At 46.0% G+C, this 19,564-nt stretch overlaps 1 protein-coding gene across 2 annotated transcripts in view; it reads right to left on the reverse strand.

Moving 5' to 3' along the window:
- LOC115086739 (calpain-13-like) overlaps positions 1–19,564 on the reverse strand; it is a 229,993-nt gene that overhangs the window by 10,148 nt on the left and 200,281 nt on the right. For both annotated transcript variants that reach the window (XM_029593017.1, XM_029593018.1), the window contains exons 17-21: positions 19,063–19,133; positions 15,996–16,064; positions 13,256–13,334; positions 6,607–6,720; positions 4,072–4,127 (exon numbers count right to left, since the gene is read on the reverse strand). In XM_029593017.1, the coding sequence (XP_029448877.1) occupies positions 4,072–4,127; positions 6,607–6,720; positions 13,256–13,334; positions 15,996–16,064; positions 19,063–19,133 (389 nt within the window). The remainder of the gene's footprint in view (positions 1–4,071; positions 4,128–6,606; positions 6,721–13,255; positions 13,335–15,995; positions 16,065–19,062; positions 19,134–19,564) is intronic.

Here is a 19,564-nt window from a genome sequence, read left to right on the forward strand (position 1 = left end):
TCCCGGTGGAATCCACTCTCTGAACAGTTTCATCTTCTCCTCCCACTGACAGATTTGGCACGGTCCAGCCTTCTTTGGTGGCTGTGTCCAGACAATTTACGGCAGGGGGGTGGAATTGGAAATTCCCTCCTGGGTAGTGGTAACCACCGATGCCAGCCTCTCCCCGGGTGAGGAGCGGTTTGTCAAGGAACGGCAGTGCAAGGCCAATGGACAAGAACGGAATCCTCCTGGTCGATCAATCAGTTGGAAAGCAAAGCGGTTCGGTTGGAGCTGCAGGCCCTCCTTCCTTTAGTAGAGGGATGATCAGTGAGGGTACTCTCCAACAAGGCGACGACGGTGGCTTACATCAATCGTCAGGGGGGAACCAGGAGTTGTCCAGTGGCGGCAGAAGCTCAGCTTTTAATCAACTGGGCAGAGCAATACCTCTACAAGATTGCGGCCTCTCACATTGCCGGGGTGGACAATGTGCAAGCCGATTTTCTCAGGGGGTTGCACTAGCATCTCATCCGGATGTGGCTCGTTTTCTGAGAGGGGCTAAGCATTTACGTCTGGTTCTCAACACCCTTTGTAATGCTCCTTTTGAGCCATTGAAGCGAGCAACCCTGAAGAGTCTGACATTGAAGGTTGTTTTTCTTGTGGCTATCTCCTCAGCAAGGCATGTTTCCGAGCTTCAGGCCTTATCTTGCAGGGAGCCCTTCTTACGGATTTCTGAAGCAGGAGTCTCCTTAAGAACAGTTCCCTCCTTTCTCCCGAAAGTGGTGTCCTCCTTTCATTTGAATCAGTCAGTGGAGCTCCCTTCTTTTGCGGGTCTGGATTTTCTACTCCAGAGTCTAGGGATTTAAGGAAGTTGGACGTAAAGAGGGTGTTGTTGCGTTACTTGGAGGCCACGAACAGTTTCCGTCTTTTGGACCATCTGTTCGTTCTGTGGTGTGGACCCAGGAGGGGACATAAAGCTTCAAGGACCACTATCGCATGATGGCTAAAGGAAGCTATTGTTTTGGTTTACCTTGATCAGGGCCGTCCGATTCCGGTTGGTCTGAAAGCTCATTCTACTCCAGCTAACTGGATTTCTGGGTGTTTACACTACAGAAGGTTCATTTAGATGGTTCATTGTTTTGAAACTTTTTTTTCAAGTGTGTATAACAAATAGGGACTATTTTATTTTCCCTGGGAATTTCAGTGCTATAACAAAAAATAAATCAGCAGAAAAGTGACTTTTCCATGGATGTTGCTCCTGTGTGTTATATCAAAGTAATTCTTTCCACTGACTTCCCAGGGAAGATAAAAACTGAAAATGAAGGTCCTTAATGATCAAGCATTTGTGTCTAAGTGTGCTGTCAAACTTATGTAAAAAAAACCTATCTGGAATGCTGGAAAAATAAATCTAATTAAAATAGACAGCCACTGTTAAAAATGTAAAACCAATTAGTAAAAGTTATTCAACTGAAAGAGGATGTCTTAAAATTACCAACAAGTCAATAACCAACCTCAAACCCCCCCCCAGAAAAAAGATTACAGAGTGAGAAAACTCTCTAGTCACCCTCCCCTCCTCTCTCTGTCTTCCCCATCCCCTTTGGTTAGAAACTCCCTAATACGCTATGGTCTGTGTTTTGGACCAAAACAGTCATGCTTCAAGGGAAAGGAGGAGCAAAAAGCATGCCAACCACAGAAAAATCAGCATCTATGAAATGTAGTCAATGCTGTGCTGCTTTCTTTGTAACGAAAGCATGGAGAGTTCAACCTCAGCCTTGAAAAGCCCAAGCAAGTGGGCACTTCCATCCTTGAGGGCCCCTTAGCCAGTAGGGATGGGCATTCGGGAGAAACGAAATAAGAAATGAGATGAGATTTCCTATTTCGTTTCGGGTCATTTTCAAACTGGAATGATTTAAATTCCAACAAAGTTTCATCAGAATTTTAGCCTAGGCCTAAAGCCAGGGCCTCATATAGGGAATAAGCTGAGACCCAAAGTAGGGGCCCCAGCCTACGCCCGAACGCCATACTGGCGCCTCGGCCTAGGCATAGGCCATGGCCTGACACTGGGATGTCAGCCTAGACCCAGGCTGGATGCCGGGGCCTCGAAAAAGACCTAGACCACAAAGATTTTGCAGGTACTGGGAAAATTCACGGCCCAACTAATAACAGAAAGAGTCAACAATGTGCACCATAACCAAATTCTGACAAAATCAAGGTGAGACCAAATCAATTTCTTAGTAATAGCTACAGAAGGTGTCAGCAAGCCTGACGTTGTGTGACTTAAACCAGGCACCAACCGGTCCTCTCAATCATTCACCTTCTTATATTTTTATTTTGAACAATATTTTTGTAAAACGTTTTCTTTTTTCTTTCTTTTTTCTTAAAAATAGTCCTCCATCATTCAAATATAGACTCTTAATTTGTTACTTTGACATATAGTAGCCCAACACGACCAGTGTTTCACCCTTAAGCTTCTTCAGGGGCAAATGGAAGGCAGTTGTAACAGAGTCTTTATCCCATTCATCAGGACATCACGTCTCAGCGTTTGTAAACGGAACCAGGAGGAGGTTCCGTTTACAAACGCTGAGACGTGATGTCCTGATGAATGGGATAAAGACTCTGTTACAACTGCCTTCCATTTGCCCCTGAAGAAGCTTAAGGGTGAAACACTGGTCGTGTTGGGCTACTATATGTCAAAGTAACAAATTAAGAGTCTATATTTGAATGATGGAGGACTATTTTTAAGAAAAAAGAAAGAAAAAAGAAAACGTTTTACAAAAATATTGTTCAAAATAAAAATATAAGAAGGTGAATGATTGAGAGGACCGGTTGGTGCCTGGTTTAAGTCACACAACGTCAGGCTTGCTGACACCTTCTGTAGCTATTACTAAGAAATTGATTTGGTCTCACCTTGATTTTGTCAGAGTCAAAATTCACGGCCCCCCATTTAACTGTTCCATTGGATATCCAAAGACATAGCCAGGCCCATTGCTGAGACCTAGCCCAGAGACTGAACCCAGACACCTGGGCCTCAGGCCCAATACTGGGGCCTCGGCCCAAGTCCAATGCTGGGGCCTCAGTCCAGGGTCAGACCCAGGCTTCGTAGATCCTCTTCCATTTCATCTTCTTTCTTCAAATGACACCATCCGCTGGGGATGCGCCGGAGTAAATTAACTCCAGTGCATCCTCCTCAACAAAGGGTGCCATTTTGGTGTACAGCAATTCAATTAACTGCTATAAACTACAAAGACGCCCTCCACTGAGGAGGATGTGCCAGAGTTAATTTACTCCGGAGCATCCCTAGAGGACGGTGTCATTTGAAGAAGGAAGAGTACCTATTAGGCCTGTCCCTGCCCTGACCCGAGGTCCCAGCATCAGGCATGGGCTTGTGCCCGGGGCCGGGCCCAGGCTTCGGGACTTGACCTAGGCCGAGACCCAAGCGTAGGGACCTGGCCTTCAAGCCTGGGCCTAGGCCAAGGTCATGATGACCTACCACATCCGAGGCCTATGCGAGGCCGAGGTTTCAGGCTGGGCCTAGGCCTCGTTGTCGGATTCCCCCCGGACTGGGTGAGTGGCGACTGGGAGGATCTTGGTCCTGGCATTTTTTCGGGTGGCAGAAATGGGTTGTTGGGTCGGGAGGCCCTGTTTGTTTTTTTAAATTATTATTTCATTTTTTTTAAACCAAATAAACATTAAACAAAACTAAATTTGTGGGGAAACACCCCCCAAAAAAATGAAACAAAAAACAAAACAAAAATTGTACTTCTTCCCACGCCTCAGTTATATGGTTATCCCTAATGAATATGCATGAGAAAGATCTTCATATAACTGAGGCAGTGTGCATGCACATCTGTCTAATTCATATTCATAACGTGAAAACCCGACTGGTTAGTGGTCCCTGCTCCTGTACATATTCTTTTCCAAACATGATATAATGTAAACATGTTCAAGGGAGGGGGATACACATTTACACTGGTGCAGTGATTCACATTGGGCTACTACTACTCGTTGGTTAACCCTGTGCAGATTTTAGGCTGGGCTGACTTGGTCCACTGGTCTCTGTGTATGAAAACCCCAACAGGAAAATGGATTTCTCACCTCTTCTTTGCTTAAGTAAACTCCTTGTCCATCCTTGGTTAAGTTCTGAAATACTTCTACGTAGTAAAAAAAAACAAAAAACAGACAGTGATTAATTTTCAAAATAAGTTGTGCAAATCTTTCTTTCAAGAAATTACCAGTTATCCATCAGTGCAGATGGATGACAGATGAAATTGTTTAGACCACTGGTAGACAACTCCGGTCCCTGAGTGCCACAAGCCTCTTTTCTCCTCTCACCACCCTCCCTTGGTCTCTTTCCTACCTCATCTGCTCTTCCTTTCCCCATCCATCTATCCTTTCTCCCCTTCCCTACCATGCCCTCTGTTCTGTTCACGCTCTCTCCTTCCCATCCAGTCCTCCCCTCCTACCTCTCTTGCGACTGTTCTGGCACCATGCGGGCGCTGCGTTTTCTCTCTCTGAGCAGAGCGGTACTGCCAGGATCCCTGTTCTGGCTCAGTTTACCGCAAGAACACCGAATTACACTCGAGGCCTCATGACTCGCATATAATAAACCCAGGGCTAGACTGCAGGTTTGAAGGCGCTGGGTAGCAGTGGAAGTGGAAGCAGCACCAGGCAGGCTCGTGGGGTGAGCCTCCTGCCTTCCCCAATTTTGTGGCAAAATCAGGCTCCTGCAGCACTTGTTACCGCTATGAAATCTTGGAAACCTGGATCCCTGCTTATTGCTTTTGCAAATGAGCTAATCAGATGTCCCTATCGCCCAGCAAGTAGACATGTTAAAGGGAGAATTGAATCCTCATTTTTCCCACATTGTTAAATTGTTCTGGCCCTGTGCTTGGTATTACAATGCTTGACAAAGAATGCAAGGAAAAAGGCACCAGCAACTATTCTAATGCAGCAGAGATAATACATTCTGCAGAAGAAATATTTAATAGGGGAAAAATTATTCCAGGCAGCAGTAGAGCAAGATTGAGCAAATCAAAGGGGGGGCCACCAACATGGTGCACGGCCTGCACTGTCAGGCATACAGAGAGGCTGAGGGGCAGAAGACATATTCTCCAGAAGAAGTAAAAGAGAGGGGAGATATGATAAAAGCCGTCACGTTCAGGCAAGCTGGAATCCGCAATCAGCCCCACAGAAGTGGAACAGGATTGCAAGGCAGGACTAGGGCTGGTCTTCTGCCTAACAGCCCCCTCCCCTGCAGATTAAGCCCTTGGGTGCTGAGGGCTGAAAGAACTTCTCTTCTGGAGAACATCATGGCTGGTGCTGGGTTCAGACACAAGCTGGGAGCTGGATACAGGCAGGGCTGGAGGCTGGGCTAGTACTGAGGGCAGACAGGAGCTGGATCACGGTACAAGGCTGGGAACTGGGCTGGAGGCAAGGCCTGGGCCAGAGGCAAAGGCAAGGCCTGGGAAAGCATACAAGGGACTGAACTGGGCAGGGCAAGGGGACAGAACTAGACAAGGACTTGACTGGACAAGCAACAGGAAACAAGAAAGCCCAAACAGGGCAGAGGACAGGCTGGACGAACCTAGATGGCCTAAAGGCTGCAAGGTAGAGCAGGAATGCCCAAGAGGGCGCCGAACATGGTGGGTGGGCCGGAAAGGCTTCAGAGCAAGGCCAGGAGGCCTAGAAGGGACCAAAGCAAGGCAAGTAGGCCTGGAATGTCACAGAGCAAGGCAGGAGGCCAAGGTAGCGCAATAGGCAAGGTAGAAGGCCAGGATAGGCCACAAGGCAAGGCAGAAGGCTGGGCAGGCCACAAGGCAAGGTAGAAGGCCTAGGTAGCGCACTAGGCAAAGTAGAAGGCCAGGATAGGCCACAAGGCAAGACAGAAGGCTGGGCAGGCCATAAGGCAAGGTAGAAGGCCTAGGTAGGCCACAAGGCAAGGAAGTATAGCAAGACAAGAATGGCCAGGTCAAGGAGCCAAGGTGACTCAATGAAGAGGCACCGAGGGAATGAACAAGTGGGTTAAGTAAGGCTGGAGGTGAGGGGTCAGATGATCAGTGAAGAGGTAACGTGTGCAGCTGTGAGCAGGGGTCACTGAAGACCCCTGGTGGAGAGGAGGTTGCACAGCAGGATTATTGTAACACAAGCATTCACATATTTAGCAGGCTTCAATAAAGCACCAGAAGTCACTTTCCACAGCATGAAAAATTCAAGGAAAAGACGACATCATATGAAGCTAGGAATACGAGAAAATAAATTATCAGTGAGAGGGCGGCAAAAACCTAGAACAGACATCCAGCAGAGGTTATAGGAGACAAAACAAGGGCAGAATTCAAGCTTGCAAGGGTTAGACACAAAGGGAGGGAGAAGACCCGTGAGCGAGTAAGATCTATAACAGCACAGTAGGCAGGCAGGAATGGAAGGTCTACTGCTGTTTCCATCTAGTGCCACCAAATTAATTCTTTGACTTTCTCAGCCGTAGTGTTTTTATTTTTTTTTTTTAACTATCATAGCAGGCTGAAGCCGGATTTGTTCATAACACAAACTATTGAAAATGTGGTATAGGGGAAATGTTCACAGAATTGTAGTGTCCTCATAAGGGCCCAGCGAGGGCAGCAAGTAGAGACTTACTAATCACAGTTTGCAGCCGAATCATACAGCACACAAAATTCGGGAAGTTTAATCTCCCATGGTCACCGTATCTCAGAGCCATCAGATTCAACATCTCCTTGCTGACTGAAAATCCTGTAAGATAAAGATGCACTCTGAGAAGCAGCATGGAGGCACTGGCACAACATTTCAGTGGTAATTAACAGCGCACTAACACCCCATTTCACCTAGATCCATAACACATACAGTAACTAGCAACTTTCCAGAACTGGCCCGGAGACTTCCGAATTTTAAAGGAATTGCCAGGTTTCCGGGCCAACACCCAAAAACTGCGGGTGCTCCTGCAGAGGCAGGTCCTGGAAGAAAAGTGGGTGGAGCCATTCAGGCAGAAAGGAGGAGGAGTGGCCCAAGAAGATGACTAGAGGTGAGGGGGATGCAGAGGCCCTGACTGTGTGGGGTGAAAAGAGAATGCATGTGTGTTTGTGTGTGTGTGTATATGTGTGTGAGAGCAAGACAGCATGTGAGAGTGACAGCCTGTGTGTGAGAGAGAGCCTCTGTGTGAAGGTTTGTGTGTGTGATAGAGAGAGAAAATGTGAGAGAGCCTGTGTGTATGTGAGAGAGAGAGAGAGACAGCATGTGACAGTGAGAGCCTGTGTGTATGTGAGAGAGAGAGAGAGAGAGACAGCATGTGACAGTGAGAGCGAGACAGCAAGTGGTGGTGAGAGCCTGTGTGTATGTTTGAGGAAAGAAGTTAAGAAGACAGGAGAGAAGAAACACAATAAAAAGAGACCCTGAAAAAGGAATTAGGAAAAGAAAACAATGGGAACATGGAAAAAAAGAGGCTGGTATCTACTGCTTAGAAAAATAAGATCAGACAAGAAAAGTAAAAAAAAATTATTTTGAGTTTTTAGTGATTGGCATATGCTACATCTGGGAATGTGCATCATATATTTGTATTTTGTTTCTTTTTTCAGTATTCCACTGTCTGGTTTCTCGGGCTTTCCATTTTATTTGTGTCTGTATGCGTCTGTTTTTAATCTGTAGTTCCTTATTTCTGTATTAGGTAAGCGCTGATCTGTGTTCTGCATATGTAATTGAGGTGCAGTAGTTATGCTATCATGTACTTTGTAGGAATTTGTAGCAGTCTGGCTTGTTCTCTTTCCCCAGTAGGTGGTATATTAGTGTCCTAGGGTCTGATATAATATTTGAATTGCTGCCTTTTCATAGATAAGGTTGCTGCTGTTTGAATCCCGAGATTTATTTATTTATTTGTTTATTTTTTGTTTTTATATACCGATCTTCCTGCATTAGATGCAAATCAAACCGGTTTACAATGAACAAAAACTTGCCTGTAGTCATTACATGGAACTATGAATGTCCAAAAACTTTAAGTAACATAGTCAGAGAAATGAATAACCAGGTAAACAATTTGAATTATATAGTAATCAAAGTAAATAAAAACAATTTGAAATTACATAGTAATAAAGGTCAAAAATAATAAAGGTCAACAAATGATCGATCCAAATTAATTGTACTTATGCTTGGATCAATTAGAAAGGAGGAAATAAGATGATGTGCAGAAAAAGAGTTGTGAATAGCGGAAAAATAAAAGGAAAAATCAAAAGGTATCTGAGGGTCTCTTCAAAGGGAATCTAAATAAGAGAAAAAAAGCGGAAATGAGAGAGAAACTAATAACAAACCAAACCATACTTGTGAAAGAAAAGAACAGGAATGTGTTGCGAAAAATGGAGAGAAAGCTTTAAGCTAAAAAGAGGGTTCTGGAAATGCAAGGTTGAATAACCAAGTTTTTAGTTTTTTCTTAAAGGAGATTTAGACCTGGTATGGTAAGGTTCTAGATTTTTATTTTTTGCAGGGGTTTGTGTTACTTCACAAAGTGTTTGGTAGTGGAGGGAGTTTGTTTTGCTGTTACTGAGATGACTGTGTGTGTGGAAGAGGAGGAGAAGTGAGTGTGTGTGAGAGAGAGTCTGGGAGTGAATAAGATGAGAGAGTGTGTGTGTGTGTGTGAATAAGCTTGTATGAGTGTGAGTGAACATGCGAGTGTGTTAGTGTGTGTGAAAATGTGAGAAAGTTTACGTGTATGCTGCTACTGGCAGGTGTGTGCATGGCGTCCCCCCCCGCCCTTTCAGTATGCAACAATCTCAGGGTGACTGGAAATCAAAAGTTAACAGGTAGCGGAGGAGGAAGGGCCCAATAGTCACCCCAGGGATGAAGACAGGCTGATGGCGATAAAGCTAAGCTAAGAAAATTAAAAGGGGAAGCCCTAGGCAGAATCCCACGCGGGGGAGGGACCAAAGTTCCACCCCCCTCTTCAGACATGAAGTGATAGAAAGGGACCAAGAGTGGAAGGGAAGCCACGTTACCAGGAACAGGAGGGGCCGGAGCACCTGAGCCTGCTGAGGACAGAGAGCGAGAATAGAGGGGAGGCAACAGGGTGCATAACACCTGCCGAAATGAGCCAGAGGTGTGACTGGGGGCGGGACTGGGGCAAGAGTATTTGGTGTCCAAGGCGAACCTCCCCCCATGTGTCTCCAGTACGGCGCTCCCTCCTGCCAGTGGCTCCAGCACATCGCTCCCTTCTCTGGAGGTATAGGCTCTGGCACAGCACCCCCTCTTGGCCTCATGCTGGTGGGATTTTGCCGCCCCCGCCCCCCCCCCAAAAAAAATGTTGGCGCTCTAGTCGACCACCTACTTTGCCTAATGGAAGTTTTCAGCCCTGCTGGGGCGGTGAACGGGGGGGAGCCTACTTCATGCAAGAACCTTTCAAAAGGCGACAGTGTATGCTCCTGGAGTTTTCAAGAGCATGATAAATATTTGAGTCGGTTGCTAGCTGATAAAAGGAGAGACGTGGGAAAAATACTTTGCATGGAATGAGAGCAAGGGAAATGGAGAAAAAGAAACATTTATAGTCAGTATCAAGACGTTTATGCTACCGGTACTCACTGAGGTTGCCTCTTGATTGCTCAGCATGATAAACGGAGACATTTATCAAAGATGACTGGCCTGAGTGTAACCCTTTCAAAGCCCCTAATTATGAATGCAAGCAATCTAGGACGCTGAAAAGCAGTAACACAAACAATTAGGCTTGCAATGAATCCCAATTCCTACAGAGGCAAGCTTCCTTTAATTCTCCTTCAGCCCCTCTCGTGGAACAACAGGGCACCAATAATCGCAGCCATGCAGCCACATCCCATAGCGTACACATCACTCTCTTGGTTTCTTTTTTCTTCTTCTTCTTAAGGACGCATGTCATTTTGTTAACTCTGCAATGCAGCCTAAATACAATGACGTTCTCTTATTCCTGCTTTGTAAAAATACCATTCCCAGAGGAGGAGAATTTTCAGTCATTTTACATGGATAAATAGCAACTGGCCCCCCCCTCAATCTGGCTGAAAGACGCGTAGCGTTCAATAACTGTTACGGTTGTGGACCCTTGGGCCAGCTGAGACAATAGATGGTTCGCTGCAGAGGCCCACAGCGAGTGTCCCAGCCGGGAGACGGCACTGAAGAGACTCTGAAAGGCTTCACCACCAGAAGTCCGAGGTCCCCCCCAGGAGGAGCCCGTAGGGACCCGGACCTCTTGGACTTAGGTGGGATCCTATGCGACCAAGAACCCAGGCAGCGGCTGAAGAGGTGGACGACGGCTGGACCCAGGTAGTAGAAGAGCCTTCACCCTCGGAAGCCCGCGGCTCCCCCGGGAGGAGCCCGTGAGAGCCCGAGCCGCTGGGACTTAGGAGAATCCTCTGGGCCAGCAAGTACCAGGTACCTGAGATGAGGAAGAAGCCGGAGTCCAGGAGCAAGGCCAGGGCAGAAGCCTGGAATCAGACGTACACATCAACATCAGGGAAGAGGCAGGAGACAGAGTCGTGGACGGAGCCAGGTCAGAAGCTGGAAGTCAGATGTCGATACCAAAACCAAGGGGTGGAAGCAGAAGAAGAGTCAGGAAGCAAGCCGTGTCAAAGACAGACACAATCCAAGGATACAGCAGCAACTAGCACTCAGACAAGCTGAGGAACCTCGTTGCAAGGCAAGGAAAGAACCAGGAAGCAGGGCTTAAATAAGCCAGAGCGTCTGACGTCATCCAGGGGCAGTGCCCTCTGTCTGGGCAAGTTCCACTTTCTGTATAATCTCCCTCCGGTTTGTATTTGGGCAGTAAAGAAGAACTCAGGTATAATATTCATTATTTATGGCTGGATGAACAGTAATAAATCTCCCTTCAGCATCTCTGTACACTGATTCAGCCTGCACCATCAGATCTTTACATACTGGTATTCCAACCCCTGTATATTTGGGTGGGTGTATTTGAAGCAAACCAAAAAACATGTTGTTAAAGTGTTTAGAATACATAAGACGCTTGTCTCTCTTCCTTAAATGTGCTTCCCTTCTTTTTATGTCCAGCACATCTCTTCCCTTCATAACTAGTCCCTTAAACCTGCCCGGTATTCCCCCTCCCTTCTCCCCCCTTTATACCACATCTGCCATAGCAGAATCAAAACCCTCCTGGCAATGAGCATCCCTGAGCCCCTCCCCCTCCCAATCCTTGTAATCCATATCTTGGTGTTATTCCTTCCTCTGTGACTCCCGGGAGGACGGCAACAAACGAGGCACAGCCATGGGAGAGGCAGAGCAGGAGGAGAGTCAGGCCGAGCCCCGCGAACGGGCAGGCGACTGGGGAGCTGCCGGGCTGCCACCGCTGACTGACCCCTGGCCCTGCCTGGCGGGATTAAGAAACCTTTACTGACCGATACACGAAGGTTATTGAACTGGAACTTCTGCATCACAAGCCACTGTCTTAGCCCCTAATTAACATGTTTTAAATGTTGCATCGACCGAGAATGTTTCAAACAGGTCACATAACCATCACAGCCCCTCTTCTGGTATTGATTCTTGATGGGAAAGGATGACACTCAGTCCCGGGGCTTCGTCCCTTCAAAGTCCCAACAGCCCCGAAAGGTGGGAGGGATAGACTTACGGACCCAAGGCATAGGGGGTAAACCTCTTCGGTTGGAGTCGCTCTCATTAAGTGTAATAGGGATGGAGGTAAATGCCAAATAACCAGACGGGACACTCTGGGTGGGTGTTGCAACTTAAACTTTACTGATGCAGATCTTCTACTGCAATCATTTGGCACCGTGCACACTTCTTCTTCCATGCATCCATTCCTTAACTCAGTTTCCCCAAATTCTCTTTAATTGACGCAGGTGTCCCTCAGTATTTGGGGCTCTAAAGTTATTTCACCCTTCAGGGCATGGAAAAGTGAAAATCCCAGATGGGCTATGGTATCCTTAATCTGAGTGAAAATCCCTTCCCGATACCTGAGGTCCAAAGGTTCTGCACAGCTCCCGGTCTTTCTCTCTTGTCTCAGGGTGAAGACTCTGGTGGGGTTCTTCCAGTGAAAAGGCAAAATATGATCTTCTCGGGGGGGAACTGCTTTCGTTCCCCACTTCTGGGCAAGAAGGAGAGTGGAAAAACATCCTCCCAAACCAAACAGCAAAATCTTCACAAAAATTCAAAACGGGGCTCCCCTATTGTGAGCCACTACTAATCATCCGCTGGACGTGAGGTGGAGTCAGCAGGCCATCTCCTCCCTGATCCTCCCTAAGCCAGGTCTAGGGATTCACCAGAAAGCTCCAAAAATGAAGTGAAAAAAAAAAAATCTCTTAACTCCAACCCTGAGGCAAGCCTACCAGACAGGTTGTGCACTGGAAAGGTATCCTCTCCCCTCCTATTCCGTGTCCCAGGACAGGGAGGCTTAGCAAGAATAACAAAGGGAAACCACAGGAAAGGGAATATTCCTTCTCCTCCAAACTCCGAATGCCGCACCGCGCTCGCACTCGCTGGGCCTTTGAGCAGAGAGGAGCTCACCCTTCCAGCCAGCCTCAGAGGAGGAGCTGTGAGAAACGGCACGCTCCTCTCCCATCTCCTAACAACACGTCCTAGACTAGCACCACCTAGTGGAGACCCCGAGGGGATTCGCTACATCACTTTCCCTAAATACATTGGGGAATACCTGGTTTCCCCAAACTGGAATTTGTATTGGGCCTGAGCAGGACTCCCCAAGTCTGACCTTACAGCCAGTCAGGTTTTCAGGGTAACCTCAAAGAATATGCGTGAGATAAGTGTGCGTGGACTTGGCCTCCGATGTTGGCAAATTAATCTTATGTATATTTGTTGTGGATATCCTGAAACTTTGGCTGGCCGTGGGGTGCCGAGGCGTCCCTGAGTGAGTCGTTTAGGGCTCGATGTTCAGCTGCCCCTTGAGCACACAGGATAACTGGCTAAAACGTAGCCAGCTGTCTTAAGCTCAAATTTTTTCCCTAAATCTTTTACGCCGGTTTTTCCTCCTTGTCTCAGGTTAGTGGTTAAATTTAGCTGGCTTGTGATAAAAGTCAGCATGAGAGGGGAATTTTTACTCCACAGGATGTAACCGCCTAACTCCACAGTGAGGAAGCTGGTGAAAATCCAGCCCTTAGCCTCTTTGTGTTCAATCTTCCATTTTAAGCTCCTGTGATCTATACTCATTGATAGCACTTCCGATTCAAGTGTCAGATCAGACTAGGACAGGAGGACCATTCCACATTCTCCAGTGCCTTATCAATACTGCAGAGGGGAGGGGGCTCGTTAAACCGTTTAGTATCTATGAGGTGGGTACCTGCTCTCTGGACTGAGTCCCGCAAACCAGAAAAGTCAAGGAGTCCTGATCGATTCCCATCATACTCTCTGAAAAGGTTCTGAGGAAGGAATTACAAAAAGATGAATCACTGATACTTTAAACAGCAAGATTCCCACTAATGGCACCTCCCTCCCCCTCCTAAGTTGCCATGTTTCAATTAATAGATCTGGAACAGCTGGATTGGTTACAGAGTAAGAGCACGTGACACTAAATTTATTCAGGACAACCGGATTCCTTGCAGGAACTGCAGTGGCTATCATACCAAGATCTGATTCGTGGTGGGATTTGGGACACCATCTCTCCTTGGTGATCCTAATTCAGTGTCTCTCAAACCTGGAGCACCCCCTTAGCCAGTCTGGTTTTCAGGATATCCACAATGAAGGTGCCTGAGAGAGGTTTTCATGCAGTGCCTCCATTGTCTGTAAATCTATCTCATGCATACTCACCAGACTGGCAAGGGAGTACTCCAGGACCGCCTTGAGAAACATTGTCCTAATCCAAACTAAGGAAGGCTCTGCCACTTTCTGTGTGCCCAATTACAAGGCAGCTTATCTCATGGCACTGACACTGGCAAGGTATCACATGTAAATGGGGAGAGTGGAGAAAACAGGACATCTTGTGCCAACTCAATGGGTCAGCAACAGTTCTGCCATGTAGGAGATTCCATGGGGGCATAATTCCCGAGTCTGACTGCTGAGCCTCAGGATAGCTGGGGCTGAGGAGGAATAGCCTAGTGGTTAGAGCAGTAGGCTACAAACCAGGAGACCAGCGTTCAAATCCTGCTGTTGAACCTTGTGACCTTGGGTAAGTCACTTTACCCTCTATTGCCTCAGGTACAAAACTTAGATTGTAAGCTCTCTGGGGATAGAGAAATACCTACAGTACCTGAATGTAAACCAATGTGATATCTCAGATCAAATGTTGATATATAAAAATAAATAAATGGTGCCATGGCCCTAGCAGAGGCCAGTTCCAATTTAGCTGGAAGCCCAAAACAGCAGGAGGACTTTTCCCCAACAAAAACTTAAATAATAAGCGAAAGAACCCCCAAAAAACAAATGAGGATATCGGAATAAAAAGAGCGGAGGAACCCAATCACCTTCTTTGGAATGGCTTTTGGGAACAGGCCACGTGAGATGAAACAAGTTCATATTAAAATGCAGGCAGATTCTTCAGCCTTAAAGCAAACTTTGTAATATTTCATTATGGAAGTAGCAGGTTTGCATATTTCAGACTTCGAGTTTATCAGAGTTTTATTTAAAAGGGATACATAAGCAGCTATATTGCAGAGGAATAAAAGTGTGTGCATACGTGACCTGCTTTCTCCTGTGCTTTTCCGTGCACGGAGGCGAGGCGTTCCGCGGGGGTGCAGTTGGGGCAGAGCTGGCACTGGCGTGCATACCCTTTGATTGTGAAAAGGGTGCAGATGAGGGGACGCGCACCAGTTACACCCTCCACAGAGGTGTCAGGTTACTCGAGTGGCTCGCTGGGTACCAGTTGGCCAACTACTTGCAAATTTTCAAAGCGAACCTTAGGTGCACTGGTTCGCTTTGAAAAATCTTTGGTAAAGTCTGCGTGTACGGCATTTCTGCCGTGCAACATAATGGCGCCAGCCTCAGGTTGACCGGCAGCCATTCCAAAAACCGAGACTGGCGCAGGAGTGACTGGGGATTGGTCCTGGAGAGGGGAAAAGGTAGGGAAGGGTAGTTAGGAGGATAGGGAAGTTCCCTCCCAGTCTCTCCTCCCCGACCCCTATTCCCTACCTCTCTAGCCTAATTTATTTTGTTAAATAACTTACTGCTCCTTTGGAGCAGAAGTCAATTCCGTGCGCCGGCCGGCTGCTGACGCGCACTTCCCCAGGACAACGTCTAATGGTGCTGTCCCTGCCGGCCCCTTTTACTGAGCCTGGCACTTCTGCCCGTATCGGGGACCACGTGCACGGCCGGGCTGTTTCTAAAAATGCGCTCAGCATGTGCAGGCCCGGCCACGCACATATCTCCTGGTATTTTGCGCGTGTCAGGCTTTTAAAAGTTGGCCCTTAATAAATAAGTCACCTATATAAAGTAAAATCCAGCCGTTCTGAGAATGTCAAGGTGTGCTGAACGGAAACTATCTGTTTTGGCTTCTTGATAATGCCGTGAAGAAATCCATTTAATCTTAGGGATTCGAAGGAAAAACAAGCTCGCCGTGGGTACCAACAGATTCCGTTAGCTCAATATTCAATTAAGATAACTTGTCACAAGTATAGTGCACATCTCAGTACACAGCCTCTGCCACATGAGTTACTGCCTCAGAACACATCTGAGTGTCGCAGTCTCACAAGAAACCATGTCCTCTGAGCTATTCGTTATTTACAGCAAACGGACATTTTATTTTATCCAAGAAAGGCATGGAGTAGTAGCCTAGTGCAGGGGGCTGAAAGCCAGGGTTTAACTCCTCCTGCTGCTCCTTGTGACCTGGGGCCAAGTCACTTCACTCTCCATTTACTAAAGGTTTTCTCCTGTTTTGTGTCTAGGGGAGAAATGCTTAGTAAATCAGGCCCTTAGATTGCAGCCCTCTGGGGACAGAAAATTACATACTGCGCCTGGACCCGATCCACTCTGAAATTTCACAAAAGGTGGAATAAGAATACATACATAATTAAAAAAAAAAATAAAGCAAACAGCACAATACTGTAAACTCAGCAACCCAGTGCAAGGTAGGTAAAGTTTTCCTGTACCTTACATATATTAAGGCGCTTCCATAGATGTCGAAATTCCTCCAGATTAAGCCTTCCATTGACACTGATCTATGCATACAGTTAAGCAGTAAATATCTAGTATGAGTTGGGCAAAGAATATCTAAGCTCAAATGAGTCAGTAAGGCTCCTACAAAAGATTTGAAAAGTACATCTTGGGGAAGATAGTTGGATAAGACTTTCCCGGCTGGTATTCAACAGCACAGCTCTGCTGCTGAACATCCGTATACAAATTGCTGCTTAGCCAGATAAGTCTCATCCGCCCTTCCCCGAGTTATATGGCTTTCTACTTTATTTATTTATTTATTTATTTATTTAATTTATCTTTCACTCATTAAATACCAGATCTGGCTAAGTAACTTATCCGGCTAAGTGGTGACCACGGAACGAAGCCGGATATCCAGCGGCTGCAACATAGCCGAATAAGTATTACCTAGCCAGCTAAGTAGTTTTGAATATCGGGCTCACAAACTGGAAAGATAATGCTGAAGCCTAAATTACGATGGCGAGGCCCATCTGCTCTGCTTGTTTTTCCTTCCCGTTGCACAGACATCACTTAAGTACTGGCCCCACCCTTCTTTCCCTGCTGCTAAGAATCCTCAGGGCTCGCCTCATGCTTTCTTGGGTTCCACTGCTATTTTTGTCCAGCACTTCTTCCGGGAGGCCATTCCATGACCACCCTTTCTGTGAAGAAATGTGTTCTGATGTTTCTCCTGAGTCGACCCCCTTGAAGTCTCATACTATGACCTCTTCTTCTAGAACATTCTTTCCCCTGAAAAAGGTTTGCTGCTTGTGAAATGTTTATACCTTGGAGGTATATGAATGTTTGTATCAGATCATCCCATCCCTCCTCTCCCCTAGGGTAAACATATTTATGTCTTTATGTAACCGCTGGGTGGGACAGAACTCCAAGGGCACGTAGAAATAAATCTGAACCCAACCAGTTCTCCATGGATAGCTTTTCACTTCTGAAGTCCAGGGCTCCCTGTGGGGGGAAGCATAGCTTCAAGGCCCTTTTGTATTTACCTAAAGTAAACAGCCCCTTTTCCAGTCCCTGAAAACAGAACTAATAATCTCCACAGTCAATAATCACATGGAGAAGCAATGTGATTTCCAGCTTCTTTACTGATAGGTGATTAAATTGACTGAAGATTCTTTACAGCTCTTAGATTTCAAATAAAACTGATGAACGATAATGAAGAATAAAGATTAATACATTTGTGACCTCACTCTTCTAGTAGAGTCTCTGAAATTATGGAAATCAGTTCCTTAGCAATTTATCTCCTTCTCCTTTCAATACCTCAGAATGAAGAAAGTGTAATCCCTTCTTCCAGCTCCCCGATTTATTTTAAGCTTCTCCCCACTGTAGAATGGTAATCAGAATACAGCAAGTCTCAACTCTCATACCTCTCCTGCAGTCTTCTCGAAAAGCTGAGATCTCCTTCTGGAAGCAACAAGTGGGCACTCTCCACTCAAGTGCAGCACGCTTGAGTCAACAGAAAGAAACAACTCATGAACAAAACCTTCAACTCTTTCCCTCTGGTAATAGACAGGAATCCATTCCTCTCTGATGAAGCCTCCACGCTTCAGGGTCTTCCTAGGTGAAAGACGCCTCTTCCTCCCTATGGATTGCAAACTGATTCCCTGGTATCAGTCCCAAAAGAAACAAAATAGACTTTGACTCAAAAAGAGGAAAAACCAAAATAAGAGACAGGAAGGGTGGAAAAGCTTCCTTATCTACCAAATGAGAAGAGAGTCTCCGAAGAAAATCAACTCAAAAATGAAACTCCTGTGCCTCGGGTCTCTGACTGACCTGTCCACTGGAGGTGAGGGACAGCAGCAGGATCTTCCCTGCCCCCTGATCTAACCTTACACAGGGACTCCCCAAATCCTCTGTAAAAGGGATACCAAGGCTATCACAGGAAACGTTTCCAAAAATGGATCAAAAAGAGTTAATAAGCCAAAAACAGGTCAGGTAAATCTGACCAGAAGAGGGCGACTCAAGGATCCAAAAGGCTGACAAAAGAACAATAGGAGACAAGCACCTCCTTGCACCCTGAAAGGTTAACTAAAAATTACAACCAAGAATCCACTGGGGTCTAACTAAAATCCAACAAAACATCCACACCCTAAGAAGGTGGCAGGGATTTATATACTGCTGGGGCACACCATCTGAGGTTCCCACATGGGGGAGTCAAAACCCAAGCCTATCTTCTGTAAATCTCCCCAACTACATAGCACATTCCTTTTATTAAGGAACCCAAAGGCTCCTTACACTTATGGCTTTTGGTACGCACCAGCCATCACTTTTGTAGTCTTTCTCTGGACTGGCTCCAGCCTGTCTATTTCCTTTTGAGATATAGCCTTGCGACTGGACACTGTTGTTGCAGATCTTAGTATAATATGCAAACAGGAAAACTCTTCCTTCTAACGCCTGGGCAGCATTACTCACAAGAGTGAACTGGAGGAGGAGCCTAGGGTTAGAGCAGTGGGCTACAAACCAGGGTTCAAATCCCACTGTTGCTCTTTGTGACATTGGGCAAAGTCACTTTATCCTCTGTGGCCTCAGGTACAAAATTAGATTGCAAGTCCTCTGGAGATAGGGAAACACCTACAGTACGTGAATGCAGTCTGCTTTGAAGCGCCGAAAAGCAGAATATAAAAATCTAAAATAAATAAATGACAGTGAATAAAACCATCTCCAGGACAGATTCCTGAGGCATTCCACTAATCCACTTTCCTTAATGAAAATTACATTTACCACTACTGTTATGTTACTCGCCTTTACTGGAGCTTGGTTCCTTTTTCTATATCCTGCAGCTTCGTTGTGGCTAACCAGACACTGTTTGTGGTTCTTGAGGTCAGGAGTTGGCAACCCCAGTCTACAGGCATTGGGTTACTCATTGCTTCCTGTGCTGTGCTTTTAAAACACACCAGACCTCTCCTTTAACTATATCAAAGCTCACTATTAATAGTAAAAAGAAACATATGGCTCAGTATAAATGGAGGTCTATATAACAATATATAGGATCATATATAAAAAGGATACATCCATCAAAAGTAAGATTCCTCGGCATGCATCCAAGCTGAATCCTCCTCCTTCAACAATGATTGATTGATCTATAATTCAAAAAAGTACATATAAGATATATTTTTATTTTCTTTCAATTATGCACAAGTCATATAAATAATATGGGTGAAGACACTGATCTATATATTCTACATGTTCACTTACTGGGGTAATTTTCAAAAGCTTTTATGGGTGTGAATGGTAAAGATGGCCTACATTTGTCAATGGCAGGAAAGAGGATGCTAAGTGAGAAATTCAGATCATACATTATCAGGCATTTAAACCAGGGAGCAGGGGTGACAGGAGGTGGCCAGGGAACTTGGCATGTCACCCCCAAGCAAAACAGGAAGAGAGAAGAGGAAGTAAGAAAATCAATCAGTTCAGAGAAACAGAAAAGGTGACTAGGAAGAGCAGCTGGAAAGCAATGACTACAAATGCTCATAGTCTGGGCAACAAAATCCCAGACCTGCAGGCCCTAATG

The sequence above is a fragment of the Rhinatrema bivittatum genome, chromosome 3 (genome assembly GCF_901001135.1).
Source record: "Rhinatrema bivittatum chromosome 3, aRhiBiv1.1, whole genome shotgun sequence".
Taxonomy (NCBI): Eukaryota; Metazoa; Chordata; class Amphibia; order Gymnophiona; family Rhinatrematidae; genus Rhinatrema; species Rhinatrema bivittatum.